We start from the raw sequence: 24,311 nt of genomic DNA on the forward strand, positions 1-24,311 counted from the left end.
CTTTAAATAATACAAATTTATCCTCAGGGGATCTAAAATGTCTGGTCCTATTGCCTAAAATCCATCTCAGAGTTATTCAGAAATGTTATTTCTGTTATTCAGAATGTCCAACTGTAACTGATTACACTCATAAAAACAAAGTGAGATCAACATAAGCAACATATAAACTCACGTGAACACGAATATTAATTAAAACTGCACTCAACCCTCCAGCAGAGCCGAGACCCAAAAGTGGCTTATGGTATACCTCTGATCCCTCAGTGACTTGTGGCAATCACTCAGCAACTCATGCAAATCCCTTAATGATTTGGGCAATCCCTCAGTGACTTGTGGCAATCACTCAGCAACTCATGCAAATCCCTTAATGATTTGGGCAATCCCTCAGTGACTTGTGGAAATCACTCAGTGACCTATGCCAGACCTACAGTGACTTGGGCAATCCTTCAGTGACTTGGTCAATCCCTACAGTGAATTGGGCAATCCATACAGTGACTTGGGCAATCACTCAGTGACTTAGGCAATCTCTCCGTGACTTGGGCAATCCCTACGGTGACTTGGGCAATCCCTTCAGTCACTTAGGCAATCCCTACAGTGACTTGGTCAATCCCTACAGTGACCTGGACAATCCCTCAGTGACTCGAGCAATCCCTACAGTGACCTGGACAATCTCTCCGTGACTTGGGCAATCCCTACGGTGACTTGGGCAATCACTCAGTGACTTAGGCAATCCCTACAGTGACTTGGGGAATCCCTACAGCGACCTGGACAATCCCTCAGTGACTCGGGCAATCCCTACAGTGACTTGGGCAATCCCTTAGTGACTTGGGCAATCCTTCAGTGACTTGTGCCTATCCCTACAGGGACTTGGGCAATCCCTACAGTGACTCTTGCCAGACCTCCAGTGACTTGGGGATTCCCTTAATGACTTGGGCAAACCCTCACAGACTTGTGCCAATCCCTCAATGACTTGGGCAATCCCTCAGAGACTCATGCAAGACCTCCAGTGGTTTGGGGAATCCCTCAATGACTTGGGCCATCACCCACTGACGCGTGCCAGACCTCTGGTGACTTGGGCAGTCAGTCAATGACTTGGGCAATCACTCAGTGTCTTGTGCCAATCCCTCAGTGACTTTGGCAATCCTTCAGTGACCTTTGCCATCACTCAGTAACTTTTGCCATACCTACAGTGACTTGGGCAATCCCTCAGTGATTTGTGCCTATCTCTCAGTGACTTGTGCCAATCCCTCAGTTACTTGTGGCAATTACTGAGCGACTCCTGCTTATCCATTAGCGACTCCTGACAATCCCTCAGTGACTTCTGGCAGTCACCTGTAAACTCCTGCTATTTCCTTAGTGATTTGGGCAGTCTCTCAATGACTTGTGGCAATCACTTGGCAAGTCCTGCCATTTCCTTAGTGATTTTGGCAATCTCTCAATGACTTGTGGCAACTGCTCTGCGTCTTGTGCCAATCCCGTATATGGTCATGTTGCTGAGTAATTGACACAAATTAATGAGCAGTTGACACGATTTGCTGACCAACTGGCAAGAGTCAGTTAGTGATCAGTGGCACACCATAGCCCTCTCTTGGATCTCGCTGTCCCTCAAGTTAATTTTTTTTTACTACTTAATGAAAAACCAAACATTTCTGCCAGTTTCTAAATAGAGAAAGACATAGGTCCCCAAAATCGTTGGCATGTTTCCTCTGGGGAGCACATCTCTAAATTATGACAATCATTCCCGAGATGCCCAGAAAATTTTTTGCATTCTTGGTTTCAAGTTACAAGATCTGAAAGTGAGCAGATTTTAGGAGTTGGCATTTCCTGTTGGATATAACTTCTACCAAAACTGACTCTGATGTTGGTGTAAACAGGAAGAGTGAGGTTTGTCTTCAGGGGAGCAGGAGTATGAAGCTGTGTGAGATTCAGCTTTGGACTTCAGCGGCAGATTGACGGGAGGGGATCCAAACTGGAGCGAAGGTTTCAGTTTTGAAGTGAAACAATGTGAATAAAAGCAGGACACGAGCGGTTGTGAGTCTCAAAGGAGAACAATAGCTTTGTGGTGAACTCGCCTGCTTGATGAATGGGTGATTTTAGCTGCACAGGAAGTCAATTCTATATAAGGACTTTGCGGCCAACGCCCCAAACCCTAATGAGCACGTGCAGAAAGGGTTCTCACCACAGAATGAGGGGGAGGGAGTGGACCAATCAGGAGCTGCGGTGTCATTATCATCAGCACCTCTGGCTCTTCAAAGAAAGTATTGATGCATCCTGACGAAAAGGCCTGATGTGTTTTTACAGGTCATCATCATCATCATCTGCGGATTAATCAATTGTAATCAGCGCCCTGTGTGTGTGTGTGTGTGTGTGTGTGTGTGAGAGTGTGTGTGAGTGTGTGTGGCTCTAATTCTGTCCTGACTGTCTGATCTGATAAATGTTTGAAGCAGAGCACCCTGCTGTTGGGTTCAGGAGATCAGACACACACATTTAGATTTCACATGTGAGCTAACGATGCTAACGATGCTAACGAGCTCTGCTGACTTTAATAACCGTGAGGTAAACACACAGATAACGTCCAGGTTTGAGTCCCTGATTTTATTAAACCAGCTCTGTCCATCTCTGGGAGGCCTGGTCCTGTCTGTCCTGGAGGGAGGGAGGGAGGAGGGGAGAGAGGGAGGGATGGGAGGAGAGGAGGAGGAGGAGGAGGAACAGTTTGGACCAGAGTGAAGTTAGAGTTACTACAGACAGACAGACAGATAGCAGCACACAGAGAGAGACACATTTTACTCAAAGTCTGCTCTGACATGCTAACAGAGCATTTAGCAGACGTGTCTTAGATTTTGTGCAGATCTTCTAAATTTGGATTTATTCTCTTAATCAGGTTTTTTAACTCAATGTTTATGATTTATGGTGTTTTCTCACTTAAAGCTTCCACACCAGAGAGTAAGAGCGAGTGTGTGAGTGTGTGTTTGTATGTGTGTGTGATATAGTAAACCATGGAGCTGGAGCGTTTAGGTGGCAGTGGGGTTAAACCGGAGAGGGACAGCAGTTGTCTCTACAGGATCGCCCTGGCCATGTGTGTGTGCCTGTGTGCTGCTCTGCTGCTCGCGCTCATCCTGGGTAAGTCCTCACACATACTTTCTCTAAACCTGCGTTATAATTTCTCAGGAATTTGGCAGAAACGTCCCGCGTGGCGTGCACGTTAGCGTCAGATTATAGTACATGCAGAATGTAAATACACACAGGAGCTCTGCAGCGGGAGCAAAGGTCTCTGTGGAGGGAGCGCGGGGAAGTTGTGTCAAACTATTTTTGGGTCATATAGGGTTTCATACACGCCCACGTCAACATGCAGAACTTTGACTCCCCATAATGCAGTGTGGGAGTCTTCGCCAGCTCTGGGAACAGAGCAAAGAATGTGTATGTTGACACTTTGTGGGTTTTTTCTCCTGCAGTATGTGAAATTAATAAGCAGGGGATTGTTTGGAGGACTTATGGGTGGGGTGTGTGTTTGGGTTTATTTATAGTGGGTTAATTAACACTGACATTATAAAACACTGATAAAGAAGTGTCAGGGTTAGATTAGCTGTTATTTCCACCTATTGTCCAGGCTCAAAACCAAACCACCACAATCAAAATACTCCGGATAATAAAAGTGTCTTTAACCCCGAGAAAGGTGGGACAGGTGCAGCATGAAAGGCTTTAAGATGAAATATTTTCAAGCTTGTTTGTCTTAAATTTATGAGCACAGGATAGTGGACAGGGGGCCGCAGGTGGGAGGCAAAACATGTTTCTTTTATTGTCTTTGCTCTAGCCCTCTGGTGCCCCCTACAGGCTGTATTAAATACGGACGTAGTCTCTGTGACATCGCCCGTCTGCTCCCGATACAGAGTAATGAAACCAATTGTCGCACGCGGCCATATTGGATATGATGCAGGCTTTGAGCTTCTTTTCTAACAGCTATGTGGTGCCTGTCAGTCACATGACCTGAGCTGTGTCTCTGATTGGACAATGAGATGATCCTAATAACTTCTCAACTGCTGAGATAGTAAAAAATTCCCCTGTACAGCGTGTGCTGATAGCGAAATTAGCGTTTTAGACCAAAGCCATTCTTTGTGCTGTGTGTATGTGAGTTCCTGTACTTCCAGAGCCAGTCTCAAGTTGACGCTGGGGAAACAGCAGATTTTAGCTCTTCAGCATTGTCTCATGTTTTAGGCCCAGAGTTTCCCGCCTTGGTTAAAGTCTTCTCTCCTCCTTCAGTCTCTACTTTGGCTCCATCAATGAGGGTTCTAGAATGTTCAACGTCAAAGACAGAGAATTCTCTGCCCTTATGATGTCACTACATTCCGGAACCCTCTGAGCTCTCTTGAGTGCGTTTAAAGGAAACTAAAGACCTTTAGCTTTTAATCTGGAGTAATTCATATCCGTCTATTTATATTTCTACACATTAAGGCTTTATTTAGTCCTTATTTACATGATTTACAGCTCAGAAAAAAAACTCTGATTTTTCTTCCTGGAAAACACTTATGTCGGTCTCTGTCTAAACACCTTGTTTTGGCTGCTGTCTCTGTAAGACTTTCAGCTTCACAAACCCCCTTCTCTATGATTGGAGGAGGGGCTACAGGCAGACCTTGGTGTTTGAGACAGTTTACAGTTTACAGTTTTATTTAGCAGATGCTTTTTTCCAAAGCGACGTACAACACAAGCAAGGATTTATCTATTATCTATTTAGTGCAACAACAGTGCTTCAAGTTATTCGGCTGCAGGTGCTGCCATTAAGTGCAAGTTTTATTTTATTTTTTATTTTATTTTATTTTATTTTATTTTATTTTATTTTTTAATTTAATTTAAATTAAATTAAATTAAATTAAATTAAATTAAATTAAATTAAATTTTTTTTTTCCTTTTTTTTTTTGGGGGGGGGGGGGGGGGGGGTTCAATAATCAACAAGCCAACTGCACAACAATGCTGCAATAGTATACCTCAATCTTCATCAAAATCCAGTAATAGTGCTAAAAAATCACAAGAGCTGAGTCATAGACCTACTGACTCGTTCTACCCCTGGGGGCAAAGAGGAGAAGGGTCAGCTTAAGATCTGAGACCCATTCCTTTAAACCCTGTTTCCACCAAGTGGTCCGGTATGGATCAGTAAAGTTTGGTACTGGACACTCAGTCTACGGTCATTATGGTCATTATGGTAGAAATCAAACTTTAGTTAACTTCTTATTGTTGCATACATTTTTTGGCGTGCCACCCTCCTGAACAAAATATCACAGATTTTCCCCGTTCAAATTTCAAAATGTTCAACATGTTCAGGAAAAGAGTGTGTGTACTTTTCACAACTCCAATCCTTTTACTTTTGAAAATATTCAGCATTTTTCAAAGTTTTTGGCCCATTGAAATGAATGGAAATGATCCATCACCATGGTAATCACACAGACGTTGATGTCATAAGGTTCTGAGGTTGTAAATAGAACTGGTTAGGACTCAGCATTTGCTTCATGGAAATGTGCCCCCCCAGTTTATCCTGTTCTGCTGACAAAATCTGTGTGAAACATCCAGATGTGTTGAAACTAGAGTTGTTTTTTTTTTCTGTGTTTAGCTCGGCTAATCGTCTCCTGACTGTAGTCTTGGACCTGAGACCGGTCGTAATCTTTGCGCCCAGCTCTCTTGGTGTTGACCTCCTCCTGCAGAGTGGGTCTTCATGTCACTGTCAGAGTCTGTGTGTTGTAAGGATGGTTGTGGTGGGAATGCGGGGGAGGGGTCAGTATTGTGTAGTTGTTATTGAGGGAAGTGGACATTCTTGTGGTGGCAGTGAATTGTAATTATGTTATGTGCCCATGTATGCATTACCACACACCCACTCTAATGGAAAAGCTGCGACCACGTGAGCGAGCAGACACAGGCATGCCAAGCGTTTGATTTACTCTCCTCTCTGCGTGGATTAAAGGCTGGCGTGCTTTAATCACTGTTTGTACATGCGTGTGTTTGTCCGTGGCCTCTCGGTGTCTCTGCTCCGAACATGAGGTTAGCGTTAGCCGTGACTCTCAGACATCTGAGCATCTGTCGAAGGCTGAGTGTGTGAAAGGTTCTGACCCAGCAGTCGCGAGGTTGTTCCAGGCCAAGTGGGTCACGCAGGGTTGAAGCAGCGAGTGTGTACTTGAGTACCAACCTGAAGGGACCCTCACGCAGTCAGCCGCCGAGGTCAGACACTGTGGCGCAGCCCTGTAACGCTCCAGTCATCCGTTCACAATAGGGATTTGGTTTCTAAATCTGCTCCCTTCATGGGCTCGTTCTGCCTCTGTTTGCCCTCAAAGCCACATCACAGAACACACGGTTCTGCCAAGACGTCCGAGCAGCCGGCTCCGGGTCACCTTCGAGGGAGGAAGTGGACGAGTAAACTTGTGGTCACACTCAGAGTCGTGTAAACAATGGGTGGCTCTATTCTGTCTTCTTGAGGCTTTCTGAGAGCTGTTTTTAGAAACCTGTGAACTAATTACAATCGACACTCTGGCCAAGTTAAAGAGCTGCTGTGTGTTTTGGAAAGTTCAGTATAAATAAAGATTATAGGGAGGAATAAAGGAAAGTGCTGGGTGGGTGCAGGTGGTGTCTTTCCACGGTGCAGGCAGGCATGAGGTTAGAAAGTGAGTCTGCTGTTTACTCTGTGTGACTGCTCTCCAGCTGGATCAACTGAACTTTGCTCTGCATTTGTTCAGTTTTGATAGAAAGTGAAATTTGGGGGCGCTCCACCTCCCTCTGATATCTGCTATCACTCCAGATACATGAAAGTACGACGGATTGAAATGTTCTGTACTGGATGGTTTATCCTAAAATGATTGATAAGAGTTACTGCATTTGATAGATACCCTACATATTGAAGCTCAAAAACCAATGAACTATTAAGCTGCTAATTTTGTTTATTTATTTATGGTTATATGAATATATTTAGATACATAGGTGTATTTCTTCTTCTTTTCTTTCTTTTCCTGTTCCCTTGCCTTTCTTTTGTTCTTCCTCTACGCGATACCATTTTTTTCTACTTGTTGCCACCCTCTCACAATGAAGTGTTGTTTTTGCTCTTTTTGTTCTTGTAGTGTGAATAAGTGTGAATGAAAAAGTTGTGGTAGTTCAGAAGTTTAATTTTTTGTATCTTTCCTTTTCCTTTTCTGTAAACAGAAAATTTAATTAAAAAAAATTCAACAAACTAAATAAATTAAATTAAAATGAACTAAAATAAAATAAATAAAAATTAAATTAAATTAAATTAAAAGTTAAAAAAAGTTTCAGCATTTTGAAAAATATGATATAAAAATATTTCTGTCTTTCATTCCTTTTCATTTTATTTTTTTTCAATGTCACTGGCTTTTAAGAAGCGTGCCTCAAACTTTCTTTGATATTACAGTTTTTTTGTGATCTTTGATTTCCTTCTTTAACCCCAGACCATATAAAAAAGTCAAATAATGATGATGATGTCTACAGACAATACTTGTAGTGATATTTTCCTGAAAAATGCTCATCACATGTGACACAGTTTTTAGGATTTATTCAGGGGATCTGACATCACATTGCCAAATAGTCAAAAAAAAACATTTCGCCCTCTGCTGGAGAAAAGTGGTAAATTTTTTCATCCCAGCTTATAAACAAAGTTTAAAACAAAAGATTCAAATTTAAAAAAAAAAAAAAAAAAGAATCAAATTTTTTGTCCACCCCTACCTGATAGTTCCCCAGAAATCTGGCCAATCAGAGGGAAGGGGGGCGTGGGACGGGGGGCCTTAAAGAGACAACAGACAGAGGCTAAAATCAGGATGTCCTAAAACACCAAAAAGATAAAAATAGAGATTGTACTGAGCTGTGAATCATGTTAAGATACTGTGGTGGCACCAAAAGTACACAATACATGCTAGAAAAAAACACAAAAGCCCTTTTTTAACTGTGTTTGTGCAAGGTGCTGCCCCCCAGAAACCTGAGTTTTCATTGGCTATTTGCAATGTCACAGACAATCTTTATGTTGAAATCAGCTGCAAGTGAAAGAGGCATCAACTTAAATTTAAGGAAACTGTTATGACACGACCACAAACCACAACACAGGGTTTGGCAGCGTTACAGGACTGTTTGAGGGAAGAGAAAAGGACAGAGAGGAATTTATGCTAGAGTTGTTTTTTTCAACTGTGTGTAGACTTGAGAATGAAAATGTGAAATTTATTTATGTTGAAATGCTGAAAGACATTTCGTGGCTCACACTGTCCAGATTCTGTTCCACATAACCTCCTGCTAACGATGCTATCTGTTCATGTGGATGCTTTATTGATTATAACTCAAAAGAGGAAAAGGTTTGGATGCCTTAAGCTTTTGCTCCAAGAGTTTTGTCACTTCCACCAGATATCAAATCAGCAGAGAGCATTCGTAAACATTTCCTCATGTCTATTAATGTAGTTTTATCATGTGATGGATGTGTGTAACCTATTTACATTTTTTCTTCTCAGTGTCTCAAAAATCCAGTCAGCAGGAGTTCTGTCTGACCCCAGAGTGCATTGAAGCAGGTGAGGAGTCATGTCCTCTTGTGTTATAATCTGATTCCTAAAGGTTATAATTCCTCCTTCGCTCCCCCTCTCTGTGCAGCGGGGTCTATTCTGAGTAAACTGGATCAGACTGTGGACCCCTGTGAGGACTTCTATACTTTCTCCTGTGGTGGATGGTTGAAGGAGAACCCGATCCCTGAAGATTCCTCCGCCTACGGTATCTATCCTTGGCTGCGGCAGCATGTAGACATCAGACTCAAAGGTGTGTATGCCCACAGACTGCACATAAACATCCAGAGTTTATGATATAATCTTACTTTTATCTTTACCAGAGGAGGAACAAGAACTTTACTTTCCACATTTGAGACAAAATAACAGACTGGACACAATCTGACTAAATCTGTTGCAGCAAACGACCAAACATCACCTTTTATCAACGCATTCTTTCATCTTGTCGCTACTAGCATAATGCTAACATGAACAACATTGCAACCTTAGCACTGAGAGTTCTGTTTATTTTGTTGTGATGAATAGTTTCCCATAGACTTGTGTTTACATCCTGATGAGTTGCACTGCTGGAAACAGGCTCTAAATTACTTCTTACATTTACTTCATGTGTTTTGACAAAGATTGATTTTTTCCCGTCAGAGTTACTAGAAGCTCCCTCAGAGTCTGATGAACTGGAGGCTGTGACCAAGGCTAAGATCCTCTATCGCTCCTGTATGAATGAAAGTGAGTCCAACACACACACTCACATACAAACTGGTTTTTGCAGCTTTAGAGGACTTTGAACTTATTAAAAATTAGTTATACAGGGACTCCATCAAACCATGATACTAACCTTAAAATGTACTGTACAGATGCTAACTTGTCTTTATTTGTAACTGTTAATGTGAATTGGGTCCTCATATTGCCCATACGCCAACCTCTGTGTGAATGATATGCATACACACACATTCACATCTTTAACACTTGTGGGGACTCTGTTTTGTCTAGTACTTTATGGGGACCCAAACACAGCTGTATTCAACTATAAGCCTGGTCCACAGAGGTCTGATCTCAATCCAGGACCACACCTAACTCACAAAGAGCCTTTCAGATAAACCAGCAAAAATGTCCACAACATCCGAGTCTAGGGAGGCAGTTGCTCAGTCCAATGAGATCCGTGTTTTATTGTGATGGTGGACACAGGAACCTAACTGTTGGACAATAAAAGGACAGAAGAGGAGAAGAAAGATAAACAGGAGAGATATAGCACAAGCTAAAGGCTAAAGCCCAGGTTAATGTGTTTGTGCTAATGTTGTCTCCAACCCACAGTCAGCAGTTATTCTGCAGTGGTCTGTTCAAACTTGAGAGTCTATCAATAAAATGAAGAGCCAGGTTACGTTAGCTCTGCTTGGTGAGGTTGGAGTTGGTAGATGAGCTCTGGTAGGACAGAACCAGGATTCACTAACGTTACATGTTACAGACACGTCTCAGAGCACCGGGCTGTGAGGAGAGAGAAATATAGCAGCTGCTAAGCTACGCTACACACTGACAAAGTTAGCTTGTTGTCAGGTTTCAAAGTGTAGCTCTAACTGTTGATAAATACCTTACCTCTTGGAGCTGGATCTGGGAAAAAGTTGACTTGAAAAAGAAAAGTAGAGTCAAAAAGAAAATCTGTTCTCCATTAATTTCTAAAACAAACACACGCCTTGTTCAGAGTCACATCTTCACCACAGTGTGTGTGAGACTCCAGGCCAAAAGGTGGCGCCGCAGTCCACTTCAAACAGATCATCTTCACAGCTTCTTTAGGTCTTTATGATTACATTCGTTCTCACATTTATGCTCTAAGGCAGGGGTCTTCAACCTGTGGCTCTGGAGCCTCATGTGGCTCTTTGACTCCTTTGCAGTGGCTCCTTGAAGCTTTGAAAATGATTATTTAAATGAGATTTTTATTTTCCTTGACTGTCCACAGGCTGGCCTAATAAACATGCTAATTGATAAGTTGCGTAATATTATCTACAAGTTATCAATTATTCTTTTTTTTTTTTTTTTAATAATGATTTTTGCAATTATTATTATTTTTTTTTATTTTGGGGAGGGGGGGGTGGATTTTTGGAAATCATTTCAATCTCTTTTTTTTTGTTTGTTTTGCAATTTTTTTTCAGAAGTAAAATTTCTTTTAAAAATGTTGGCAATTTTTTTCAATTTTATAGATTTTTTTAAGATTCTTAAATTAAGTGATTGGTTGTTTGATTCTTGCAAATTTTTGATTTTTTTTTGTACTTTTTGCAAATTTTTGGAAATTCAAAGTTGTTGGAAAAAATGATTTAAGTTTTAAAATAAAAATGTATTTATTTATTTATTTTTTTCAAATTTGTTATATTTCTAATATTTGAAATTCCTGTTTTTATTTTTTTACTTTTTGCAAACTTTTGGAAATTCCAAGTTTTTGGAAAAAATGATGCAAGTTTTTAAATATTAAATGTATTTATGTATTTAATTTTTTCAAATTTGTTATATTTCCAACATTTGAAATTCCTTTTTTTTTTTACTTTTTGCAAATTTTTGGAAATTCAAAGTTTTGGGGAAAAAAATTGCAAGTTTTTAAATATTAGAATGTATTTTTTTTTTTTTTCCAAATTGTTACATTTCCAATTTTTGAAATTTCTTTTTTTTTTTTACTTGAAACTTCAAAAGTTTTTGACTTTTTTTTTTTTTTACAAATTTTTGAAAATGTTCCAATTTCTGCAAAATTTTGAAACTTTGAAATTTCTTGACAATTTTGCAAATTTATAAAAAATAGAAAAATAAAAACTGAGAAATTACATGAACAATTTGACTGATATGAAAATCTTCTTGTTTGGGTAACTTATGAAAGATGAGCCCAAGCTACATGAATGTCCCTTCGGGGATGAATAAAGTATTTTATCTATCTATCTATCTATCTATCTATCTATCTATCTATCTATCTAACTATCTATTCACTAGATTTTAAATTTGTTTTGAATTTTAAAGACTTTTTTAGTCTTTATACTTTGGATAAAGTAGATTTTGAGGCTCATGAATGACTTAAATCCAGGTGAGCTGAGGCAAAATGGCTCCTATGAAAGTAAAGGTTGCAGACCCCTGCTCCAAAGGAAGAAAACACAGATTCAGAAACGATGCTAATTTGAATTAGCTGTTGTTGTCCCTTGTGGCTGATTTGTGGCATTGCAGAGGCAAACGAATTAAAGTGGTAAGTCTTGTGTCTTAATGTGTCTTTGTTTGCTAACACAGCCATACTGGAGCAGATGGACTCCAAGCCGATGCTGAAAACTCTCAAACAGCCTGAGTTTCGCTGGCCTGTGGTTGGAGAGGGGCTCGGTGGGGAGTATCAGTGGTCAGAGAGGCAGTGGAGCCTCCTGAAGACGCTGGCAGAGATGAGGAACCAGCACAGTAAGAGCGTCCTGATCCGCCTCTATGTCTCCCCTGACGACAAGAACTCCTCACACTACATCATCAAGGTCAGACGCCGCCTGTGCTGCAGGATTTTCACTGTAACTGTCTGAAAAAGGTGCATCTTTGTCCTGAGCCACCTGCAGTATCAGAGCATGGGTTTAACCTCTGCTTCCTGTCTCTGCACAGCTCGATCAGGCCTCCTTGTCTCTGCCTTCGAGGGAGGACTACACCACCAACTCTTCCGCTGCACGGGCCGTGAGTTTCCGCTTCATTTCTCAACCTTTTTTCTCACCTGTCATCTAAAAACTCCCCTGCCTGCGGTGGTAATTTCCTTTCTGCTTCAGTGATTAATCGCAGCCAGAAAATTCAGCCGCTTCAATTATCAGCAGTTAATGTTGGCTTCAGATTATAAATACCAGAGTCAGAGCAAGAGATTCAGCAAACTCTGCGTCAAACAGAGCACATTTCCTGTTCATGTTAGTGATTGTTTCTGATGGCATCTGGTGTTTGTAGCTGCAGGATCAGGAGCTGGCAGCTGTGAGAAATGAGTGACATTTTCCTCCCCCTTTCCTCCCTCCTTTCCTCCCCCTCTCCCTCCAGTACCGCGCGGCCCTGCTGAGCTTGATGGTAGACACAGCCGTCATGCTGGGCGCTCCGGAGAAAGCAGCTCTGACCCAGATGGAAAAGGCTCTGGCCTTCGAGACCAAACTGGCTCATGTAAAGACGTCGCTTCACGTTGAGATAGTCGAGCTCCGAGCTGACGTGATCGGCCTGAGAGTCTCTGCAGCTCGATAAAAACTACGATCACTAACTTCCAGAGTCTAACTTCAGAGGTTATTCATGTTTAACTTCATGTCAGGATAATGTTTCTTGTTTCTGTGCAGATCCTGATTCCTTATGAAAACCGCACCAGTGAGAGCATGTACAACAGATACACGCTCTCCCGCCTGCAGCGCTCCATCCCTCAGGTATTTCAGATCAACATGAGAATTAGAATTTTTACACTTTCTTTTGTGCTTATTTTAAAGTTTACATCTTTATCTTTTTTACATCTTTAATATATGATCCTGTTGTAACTCGTGTATTTTTCATGTATTATTTACATTCCACTATCATTTCATTAAAAAAATCAGTGACATCAACTTTTGCCAAAAATTGACAGTGAAGCATTTGACAAGCATTGAATGTCAAGATGTTTAGCTTAATCTATTGAAAATAAAATTTGGCATTGAAAAAATATTCTAAAACTGAAAAAAAAACATTGGCATTGAAAAATGTGTGTTATAAAAAATAGATAATGCCATCAAAACAGGAAATGATATTGGAAACATTTTGCTGAAGTTAAAAACATGGACATGAAATGTTTTGTATTATTATTTATTTTATTATTTATTTGCATTTGATGTTTTTAAATCAAAATCACATGTCATTTAATTAATGTCACTGTTTGATCAATGAATGTTTATAATTTTCAATAATGTTTTTCTCTTTTTTGTTCTCACTTTATTTTTTGTTATCGTCATTTTTTCAGTTTCAACTTCCTGTCACTTGTATGGTGTAGAGGGGAGGGTTGAAGGGAGGAGCTAGGAGGGCATGATTTGCATATTATTGCGTATTGTCTGTGAACAAAAGTGTGAACAAAAAAGAAAAACGTTCAAATTATAAACTGTCATTGATCAAAAAGTGACAGAAAATAAATAAAATGTGATTTGAATTAAAAAAAATATCAGAATGCAAAAATGTAAAAAAAAATGAAACATGTCTGAGTTTTTAAATCCAGCAAAATGTTATCAATGCCATAACCTGTTTTGATGAATTTTTGTGAAACATGTTTTTCAATGCTAACAATCTTTTTTTCAGTTTCAGGACGCATTTTTTTAATGTCAAATTTTATTTACAATACCAAACATTAATGACATTATTTTGGCTCCATATCAATGCTAGCATGGTTATATACCAAAAATGTCAATCAACCAATCAACAGTGGTCACCAAGTTGGGAAACCGACTTATTCCCTTTTGGTTCACCAAATAGATAAATAAGTAAGTAAGAAAATAAATAAATAAATAAGTAAGTAAGCAAGTAAGTAAGTAAATAAATACAAATAAAAATTAGAATGAAAAAAGATAGAGGTAAAGTTGAGGCGGGCATTTTAGCTTCTTTTAAAACTCATAATCTTTAAAAAGTGACAAAGTTCAAAGTGTTTGCAGTTAGAGAAATGATCAACTGAGAGTAAAATCACGTTTTGAACCAGCCTGTATACACTTTTTTTTCTGCTGTAAAGATCAGCTTTTTGAATGGGTGTCTATGTGGCTTCTAACACTTTTGGGGCCAGCCTCTAGTGGACACTTGAGGAACTGCAGTTTGCAACACAAGACGTCAACAAAGTCAAATTAAATCACGATTTAAACTCCTGTGTGTCATTAGTTAGCATGATTATTATTTTTTTTTAGCAGAAAACTTTCTTTTAATTACTGCAGGAGAGAAATGAGGATGTGACCTCAGAGTTACGCTGTCATACTGTTTACTAACGAGCTAGAGACGATGAGGCTTAGTTGGAATAATAAAGAGAACAAAACAGATCACCAACACATTTATTGTGTATTTGTTTTGACAGTAACCACTCCTCTGTGTGTGTGTGTGTGTGTGTGTGTGTGTGTGTGTGTGTGTGTGTGTGTCGTCTCTGCAGTTTGACTGGCTGGGTTTTGTGAAAGCTGTAGTGGACTCCAAAGCCGACCCGCCTCGCTCCATCTCCTCCTCTGAGCCCGTCATCGTTCGTGCTCCGCAGTACTTCAAGGATCTTGTCAGACTTATTAACTCCACAGACTCTCGGTACACACACACACACACGGAGACCACACACACACCCTGACTGATGAGCACACACTGGGGCCTGAGGGCTCCTGTCTCTCATTATCAGTATATTATAGAGCATAATGAGATTACATGTAGACATTTAATTAATGACCCTCCTCATCCTCTCCCTCCTCTTGCTCTGTCTCCAGGACCGTGGCGAACTACGTGCAGTGGAGGACAGTGTTTTCCAGGATCACCACTCTGAGCCGTCGTTTCCTCTACAGATACCTTGATTATGCTCGGGTTGGTTCATGAAGAGTCCTCTGAAATCTGCCTCATGTTTAGTTCAGATAAACTTCACAAATAAATTAAAGAGGAGAAACAGACGCTCAGTTCAAATTGTTAAAACCAGTTCACTCCGTTAGTGGTGGACGTTTTCATGATGTGTGGGCTGTGTACGTTAGCAAAACTTTGAATTCTGTCAGGTTTAAGTTAAAGTGTAAACAGGAAGTGCTTTAATCTACAAGACTCATCCTTTAATAATACAACATTCTGTAAATCAACGATAAATCTGTCCCCAAATCAAACCAATCCCAGACTTTTCTCCTCATAGAGTCAGACCAAGCATCTCTCTGATGGACCAGGTTTCTATATTAGAAAGTATTCTTACAAATCTAGACTCGATGTGGCTCTTTCATAACTTTAAGGCCCAATGATTCAACATTTGTGCATCAGAAATTCATCCCTAATGGTGTGAAAAGAGTTTTAACTTCAGGATTAAAATGGAGTTATTAAACAACATTTTTCAGCCATGTCAGCACTGATTTAAACTCACATGAAACAGTGTGAGAGTTGATAAGCTATGCTACGTTAGCCACTCTTAAAATGAAATTAAAAAAACACTTTTTTTTCTATTTAAATTAACTTTAAATTATATCAGTATTTCAAATTTAAAAACAGACAGAAGTTGGCTTTATGTGCTGTACTGCAGCCCACCAGTAGGGGGAGCGCTGAGTCTTTTAGCTTCACTTTTGAGAAAGTCCTATGTCGACCACAGGAGAATTCATAAATGTCTTCAAAGTTCCAAGTGAAGAGTTTTGGTTTTCACCCCTTCGTCCCCTCTCACGCCCCCTACAGGTCACCACAGGAACCACCTCCCTCACCCCACGCTGGGATAAGTGTGTGAACTATGTGGAGAACTCGCTTGTTTATGCCACCGGGCGCCTTTTTGTCGACACACACTTCCAGGAGGACAAGAAACACATGGTGGGTTGGTCCAGATGTGTGTGTTTGGTCTGTGTCACCTGGTGATAAAGTGTGTGTGTGTGTTTATGGTTCTTGTGTATTAATGTTGATGTCCTCTTATATTTACATCCCCTTTAATCCTTTGTTATCCTCTAATGAGAGTGTGTGTGTGTGTGTCAGATGGAGGAGCTGATTGACGGCGTGCGTTGGGCGTTTATCGACATGCTGAAGACGGAGAACGACTGGATGGATCTGCCAACCAAGGAGAGAGCCATAGACAAGGTGAGAGCACGTCCAGAATCAAAACTATTTCATCATAAAATATCTCAGAGGTTAAATTTTAAATCAAACCATGCCAAGAGGAAATGTTTGGTCTGTTTTCCACCTTCCTTTGTCGAAAGCTTGTTGACTTCTGAATCATTTCTGACTCTGAGCTTTGAAGCGTTTCATGAGACCAACACGATGACAAACTTCAAACCCACTGTAATGAAGATTTAACGCTGCTGTCGGTGGTTTCTGCTTCCTCTCATTTCATTCAGAGCACTCACATGTCGTCACATCGTCTGATTAAAGAGCTCAGTTTGACACATTAGTGGGCTTTTGACTTTCATCTTTCTGTCTTTGTTACTTTTCACTTCTTTGAATGAATTATTTCTCCTTGAGCTAAAACACAACTCATCAACAACGAGACAAAGCTGAAAACATCTCAACAGCCAAACCCTCTGCAGTTCTTGGTTTTAACCACAAGTATGTCTGACCCACGCAGCCAAACATGTTCAGTGATCATGGAGGAAGATCCTCTTAAATTCTTCTTTTAACACCCATGATCAGGAGTCTGTAACCATTACCTTCATAGGAGCCATTTTTCCTCAGCTCACCTGGATTAAAGTCATTCAGGAGCCACAAAATCGACTTTATCTTCACAATAAAGACAAAAAAGTGTATACAATTCAATACATAGTTCAAATCCAGGGAATAATTATCTAAACAAGAAGTTTCTCTAGACAAGTGATTTCTTAGTTTTTTATTTTAAATAAATTTGCATGAAATAAAAGAGGTTTAAAAAACTGAGAGAAACAATTTTGAGATTGGCCAAAATTCTAAAAAAACATTGAAAAACATTTTTTTAAATTTGTTTTTTTTTATTTTAAAAATGTAAAAAAAATCACAATTTTTTTAAATAAAAAAAAAAACTTGCAAAAAATAAAAAATTCAATATTAAAAATTTGCAAAAACAATTTTGAGATTTACAAAATCATGCAAAACATTCTACAAAAATGTTGGAAAACATTTTTAAAACTTCCGTTTTTTATTTTAAAAATGTTCAAAAACATCACAATTTTTTTGAAATTTAAAAAACTTGCAAAAAATAAAAAAAAATGTGATTTAAAAAATTTGCAGAAAACAATTTGGGGATTTTAAAAAAATTGCAAAAAATTCTACAAAAATTTTGGAATACATTTTCAATTTTTTTTTTTTAAATTTTAAAAATTTGGGAAAACATCACAAGTTTCTGAAATTTAAAAATCTTGCTTAAATAAAAGATGTACTTCTAAAAGTTTGCAATAATTACCACATAAATGTGAAAATTGCTAAAATTTTAAGCAATATTAGAGTTTCAAAAATTTGAAAAAAAAATCAAAAATTTAATCTGAGAATTTTTTAAAAAGTTTAAAATTTTCGAAAGAACACGTTAATTTGACAACCTATACTAATAAATTTGCATGTATATTAATCTGGCTTGTTGTCAGTGAAATGAATCCATCCTCACAGAATTAAAATCAGTATTTCCTTCCAGATGAGTCTTTTTGTAGATGTAGTTATCTTCCCAGGGCTGTAAAACTTGAGGTTAGCCACAGGTGCATGGAAAGTTGGTGGGCTGTTGATGTTGTAGGAGGTGAAGCAGAGCGGTGGCAGGCTAAAGCTACAGTTACAAGGAGCCACTGCAAAGGAGTCAAAGGGCCACATGAGGCCCCAGAGCCACAGGTTGAACACCCTTGCCTGTGTTACTCAACCAGAGGGAAACTCTTCCTCACATTCTTCACTGCCTTCGTTTTGAGACTGTTTCATGTTTGGACTGACTGTTAGTGAAAATTTGATGAGGTGAAGTCTGCTCTCTGACTCTCTGAAGGCTCACGCTGTCCTCGCTAAGGTCGGATACCCAGAGTTCATCCTGAACGACACCTACCTCAACGAAGACCTGAAGCAGGTTTGTGGAGCGCCAGAAGCTGCCAGCTGCTTGTAAAGATTCTACGGGGGCCCCACAGGGACAGAATAAAGACTGTGTGTGTTTGTGTTTGTGTTTCAGCTAGAGTTCACTGAGAAGGATTACTACGGGAACGTGATGCAGACCCTGAAGTTCATTGCTCAGTCGGATCTCGCCTGGCTCAGGAAGAGCGTCCCACGCACAGAGTAGGGGGCGGAGCTTATCTTCATCATCATCCTGTTCGACTTAAACGCTCATGTTTCCTAAAGCGTGTGTGTTTTTGTGTGTGTTCACACCGCAGGTGGTTTACTAACCCGACGACTGTGAACGCCTTCTACAGCTCCTCCACCAACCAGATCAGTAAGACCAACGCGTTTTCACCTCCCAAGCTCTGCAGAGAGGGATTTCAATTAAGGATCTGTCCGTGACACTTTCAGGGGATTATTCTCCCCCTGAGACGCTGAGCAGGCAGTTCAGAGTCAGGAGTGATTAAGAATTAGCATAAAGAATAAATAACACTGACGTCGAGCGCTTTCTGGATCTTTTATGATCACACATCCATGATTCAGCAACAAACTGTCTGAAATTCAGAATAAAAACTTCCCAGACCCTCGACAGTAAACAAACCCTGTTTGGACACGGCTGAAAAACCAACAACAAAAAGCTGTTTTGATCTTTTCTTTCAGGATTCCCAGCAGGAGAGCTTCAGAAACCTTTCTTTTGGGGAGGAGAGTACCCAAGGTGAGACTGAGACACGCTCCGCCGACAGAGCGGAGAAATACCGCCTCGTGTTTTCACCCGGGAGCAAGGTGAAGCTGTGAAATGATTATCCTGACATGAGCGTCCTGATGGAGAGCGGCAGCAGAGAACTGTGTCATCACACCTGTGGATAAACAGCGTTATTATTTACAGGCTGATTCAGATCGTACAAACACAGCTCAGACGTCCCATACACCGTCTGGGTTAAGATACTTCTCCTTCATTTTTTAATTTCACAAAACAACAACATCCGAGAGGCCAAAAGAAATTCATAACGCTGGAGCTGAACTGGTCGTATGTGATAAACCTGATCTCCTGGATATCATAAATAGTGTAATTCGCCCTTTAGCGTCTTAAGGTCGCCCGTCTGTCAGGACGCCCGGTGTCATTTCTGACAGTCCTTCAGATCTGACGATCAGATCAGTTCAGAGTGAAGACGAGCGGCTTTCAGCTCAGACTCTGAGCCCAGATAAAAGCCGATCTTCCTCCAGGCGGTTTCAAAGGTCACACACACGTTTTATTTTAATTCTTTGTGTTTCGGTGTCGATCAGCTGTCTCTCAGCGCTCAGACCCTCACAGTTTTTAATCTTTGCTTCAAACGCCTCTTTGAGCTGGCCTTTCATACGTGTTGGATGTGACATACTGTGTTTTTTTTGATGATATTTTAACTCTTACAGCACTTTGGTCAGCTGGGATGGTTGGTTTTTAAAACGTAATGTATAAATACAGTATGACTTGAAACTACAGCATCAAAAACATCTTTGAAACCAATCAACTGACAAACAAATCAACCAAAAAACAACAACCAATCAACTAATAAATAAGCTGAACAACTGACAAACCAACCAACTAACAAACTAACCATATAGCCAACCAACCAACCAACCAACCAACCAACAAATCAATCAACTAACAAATAAACCAGTCAACCAATAAATCAACCAACAACTCAACTAACCAACCAATAAATCCACCAAATCAACCAACTAACAAACTAACCAGTCAACCAGTCAACTAAAAAATACAACCAATCAACTAACAAATAAGCCGATCAACCGACAAACCAACCAACTAACAAACTACCCATATAAACAACCAACCAAACAAACAGTCAAACAACAAACCAACCAAAAAACCAACTCAACTAACCAATCAATCAACAAAATCAACTCACCAACAAACCAACCAATCAACCAGTATACCAACCAAATAACCAAAGGATTCAAAAACCAACCAACCAATCAGCCATCAAACAAACCAGTGGACCAGTTGACCAACCAACTGACCAACCAACCAACCAATTGGCTGGCAAACCAATTAATCAATCAACTGAGCCATCAATCAAACAACAACCTAATCAACCAATCAACCAACAAACTAATCAACTGACAAAACAACTTTATGAAAAACCAACCAATCAGTTGACTTATCAACCAACCAACATACCATCAACCAATTAATCAACACATCAACCAACCTTTCAAATATTCAGTCAACCAACAAACTGGCCAACCAATCAACAAACCAATTCATGTACCAAACAACCAACTACACAACAAACTGACCAATTGGCAAACCAATCATCACACTAAACAACCAAACAACCAATCGACTAGTCAACCAACAACTAAGCTAACCAGTCAAACTACAGACAAACCAACCAAACATCTTTATTTTTTACCCAAACACCACTGAATAACTTCATAAAAGAGCTTTTATTTTGAAAGTGTCTGACCTCTGTCCATCCTCCAGGTCTCTGAGCTACGGTGCCATCGGGGTGATTGTTGGACACGAGTTAACTCACGGCTTTGACAACAACGGTAAAATCCTCTCCTCCCAAAGACTCTCCATCAGACGGCGTACGTCTCTAACTCAGACGTTTTATTCAATGAGAGGTTTTTCTCCGACAGGACGCAAGTACGACAAGAACGGCAACCTGGACCAGTGGTGGAGCAACTCCTCTGTGACGGCGTTTACGGAGAAGAACCAGTGTATGATCGACCAGTACAACGACTATTACTGGGAGGAAGCTGGACTGAATGTTAGTGTTTTCAAACCACGTGCAAAAAGTAATCTTTAAAACGATCGATTGACTGTCCGACTGTTTGTTCACGGATGTTTTTATCCTGTAGGTGAGAGGGAAGAGGACTCTGTCTGAAAACATCGCAGATAACGGAGGAATACGAGAGGCGTTCAGGGTTCGTTAATGTGTTTTTTTAGGGTGAAAGGTTTGATTTTGATGTAACGTATCGTAACGTTTCAGGTTGAAATCAAAGATCAGAAACGCTTCGATCAAAGCGTTTTACATGTTGGATGTGATCTACTCCTCTTATTTGAAGCACCCACGCAGCTTCTATCAAACTCTTATTTTACGCTGCAGAGCGGCCGCAGTGTGTGAACGGACTCTTTCTTAAAAGACGTTTCAGAGATGCAGGCAGAGAAGAATGTGTTTTATCTCTCAGGCGTACCGGCGGTGGGTGGATGAGAGCAGAGGTGGCGTGGAGGAGCCTCGGCTGCCAGGAGTCAGTTTGAACAACGACCAACTGTTCTTCCTCAGCTATGCACATGTAACAGCACACACACACTCTCACACACACTCTCTCACACACTCACTATTTTTGCTGCTTCACCAGTGCTTCAGTCTGTAAAAACGTTTCTGTATTCATTACCAAATATACTGACATTTCCCTGGAGAAGCTGCTCTGCCAACCGCTGTAAATATCCAGGTTTAGGAGGTTTAGGTTTTTTACCTGCCTAAGTTTAATCAAGAATTCATAGACTAAACTGTTAGTTTGCAGCTCAATCCACAACACAAATCAACTGTATTTCATTCACAGAAAAAAAATACATACAGAAGTTTGAGTTTTCATTGCAAAAAGTTCAAGCTGTGTGATATAAATTTATGTTTTACATCATCTGTATATGTTTCAAAAAGTCTATCTTCAGAGATGTCCCTGTGAAGTTGTGTCGATCTTTCGGTCAACGAAATTCAAATTTTTTCATCCCCATGAAAATCAGTTAAAAAGGTTTTGTATATAAGTAATATTTTTTGTGTTTTACATCATCAAAGTGACCTCATTTCTAGCCCATTTGTGTGACTCCAGTTTATTTCTTTCAAAAGACAAACAACCAAACTTTTAGTGGTATTGCACTGTAAAAAATTTCACCGTTAAACAACGGTATGAAACTGTCAGCAGAAATGTCCAGTAACTTCCTGTTTTTTTCACAGTACATGAACTGTAATTTATATTTACAGTGAATGAATATTAGATTACAGTATATGAATGAGAACTGACAGTAAAATACTGACAACCCTGCTGCCAATTTTTGATGGTACTTTTTCACCATTGAAATTTCCTCGAAAGTTTATAGGAATTTTTTACAGTGTGTGATTTACCTTCATCTCTCAACAAGAAAATTTTGGGACTTTTCAAAAGACTTTTTCAGAAGTTTTTAGAAAGTTTTAATTCAATTCAAGGAAGTTAAAGATGATTTTAAAAATCCTGTTATTTCAGGTAAGAAATTTCAGAATATTTGGAGAATATATTTTGAAGTAGAGAAACTTTGGTTGAGTCTTAAAAACTTTTGGGGGGAACTTTCAGGAATTTACTCTGGAATATTTTGCAAAATCTTGAAATCTTCATATATTTTTAATGTTATTATTTTAGGAATCATGAGAAAATTAGAAGATCCTTGTGAAAAATAGTCAGGAATTTCTTGAAAATTCTTGGGTCAATATTTGATATCCTCTACATTTTGCATCTTATGGGAGTTTTCTTATGAAATTTTGAGTTGTGTAAAATTATGGTTATTATTTATTTATTTATTTATTTATTTTGAAACCGGGGAATTTGGAGGAATTTTCTGTGACATGTCTAAAACCTTGTGTAAACTTCAATTTAAAATATTTTGGAAATTTCAGGAATTTTTATAAATTATGAAAATACAATTATGTAAAACTTGCAAAGATCCATTTTTCTAAACAAATATAAAAAAAAAACATTTAACTATATTATAATTTGCTTGTTTGTTAACAACGAAGCAGGAAACAAGAGCTTAACAGTGGAACGGTGTTTCTGCACGTTGTGCTGCAGGTGAGGTGTAACTCATACAGACCAGAAGCAGCCAGGGATCAGATCCAGAGTGGAGCTCATAGTCCGCCAAAGTACAGGTGAGCACACACAGACACACACACACACACACACACACACACACACACACACACACAGATTAATCCACTCCCAGCTCTCACTGATGTCTATCGCCCACAGAGTCATCGGAGCGATGAGTAACTTTGAGGAGTTTCGGAAAGTGTTCAGGTGCCCCGAGTCGTCGGTCATGAACCGCGGCGCACAGTCCTGCAGGGTGTGGTGACCTTTGACCTCAGCTTGCTCCTGAACCGGGCCCGAGCTGTCTGCAGCGGGACGTCGGCTGAACGGCTGGAAACAGAGCTGGACTGAGCCGACAGAGTTTACAGGAAGGGAAGAGCGCAGCAGAGAGACCCCCTGCGGTGTGGGCGTGTTGGATTAAAGAGGGAAACTTTTTCTCATGTTTACTTTCACTGCAACCAATCCTAACTTTTCCACTGGTACATTACCTGCACATGTTTCAGCTACTGCCTAAATGATGACTGAAGTTCACCAGTGCAGACCATAATTTATGATTATCAGAGTGTTGTTAAAAAAAGAGCTTTTTATGTTCTGTGAGTGTGACCTCATGATGCTAGAAACTGTCTTTGGAAATAAAAATGTTTGTATGAAAAAGAAGAATTTGTCTTTTTTCAGGACACTTAGAGGTTTCACCTCCACTGTTAAGGTTTAATCCCTTTATAATCTGTGCGCATTGAGTGTTCCATTTTCCCGCCTTCGGTAAGTTTCATGACCACCTGCGCGGAACTGTCAGTCATTGTGACATCATCACCAACTGATCCCCTCTCAGGAGGGAAACTGACTGAAGTTTTCAAACGTCTCCTAATAGATGCCACAATTTTGACTAAATCTCTTTAAAAAATGAGATAATTTTGCAGTGAATTTTGTCAGTTTTGTCCATCCATGTCATTTTTAAAGCTGTACCACTTCGACTTTTTTGTACAGAGACGAAGCTGCCACAGCTTGTGTGGAGCTGGATTCTCCTCTCCCATTCATTCTAATAGGGGGGAGCTGAAAGGGCTTCTTTGGGGTTCACCGACTTTGAGGGCCCGTCAATCAAAAACCATTTGAGGCACAACAAATTCCTTCTCAAATTTTGTAAAGTAGGGTCCACTCTGTCATCTGAGCAAATTTCAAGATGATACCATTTAAGGCCTAGGAGGAGGTCATTTTTGTTTGAGGCCACGAAAATTGACTTATTTTTATTTTGAAAGGCAATTT

The 24,311-nt window shown here is 39.9% G+C and overlaps 1 protein-coding gene across 1 annotated transcript; it reads left to right on the forward strand.

The window, feature by feature from the left end:
* The first annotated feature begins 2,742 nt into the window (after positions 1 to 2,742).
* phex (phosphate regulating endopeptidase homolog, X-linked) lies at positions 2,743 to 23,659 on the forward strand. Its single transcript, XM_074693472.1, has 22 exons — positions 2,743 to 3,117; positions 8,478 to 8,534; positions 8,614 to 8,775; positions 9,162 to 9,245; positions 11,775 to 12,001; positions 12,123 to 12,191; positions 12,537 to 12,653; positions 12,821 to 12,904; positions 14,626 to 14,768; positions 14,942 to 15,035; positions 15,870 to 15,998; positions 16,158 to 16,259; positions 18,109 to 18,186; positions 18,286 to 18,389; positions 18,485 to 18,543; positions 18,870 to 18,924; positions 20,695 to 20,762; positions 20,853 to 20,983; positions 21,075 to 21,140; positions 21,405 to 21,509; positions 23,037 to 23,113; positions 23,214 to 23,659. Exons 1-22 carry the CDS (start codon positions 2,994 to 2,996, stop codon positions 23,314 to 23,316), a joined length of 2,238 nt encoding a protein of 745 aa, XP_074549573.1. The 5' UTR covers positions 2,743 to 2,993; the 3' UTR covers positions 23,317 to 23,659.
* Positions 23,660 to 24,311: the final 652 nt, after the last annotated feature.

This window comes from Halichoeres trimaculatus, unplaced genomic scaffold (assembly GCF_033239565.1).
Source record: "Halichoeres trimaculatus isolate MK-OKI-2021-1 unplaced genomic scaffold, fHalTri1.1 fHalTri1_scaffold_18, whole genome shotgun sequence".
Taxonomy (NCBI): domain Eukaryota; kingdom Metazoa; phylum Chordata; class Actinopteri; order Labriformes; family Labridae; genus Halichoeres; species Halichoeres trimaculatus.

Coding starts and splice junctions, on each gene's coding strand:
- phex (XM_074693472.1), top strand. CDS start 2,994: ATGGAGCTGGAGCGTTTAGGTGGCAGTGGGGTTAAACCGGAGAGGGAC. Junction 3,118..8,477: donor GCTGCTCGCGCTCATCCTGG/GTAAGTCCTCAC, acceptor TTTTCTTCTCAG/TGTCTCAAAAATCCAGTCAG. Junction 20,763..20,852: donor TCACGGCTTTGACAACAACG/GTAAAATCCTCT, acceptor TTTCTCCGACAG/GACGCAAGTACGACAAGAAC.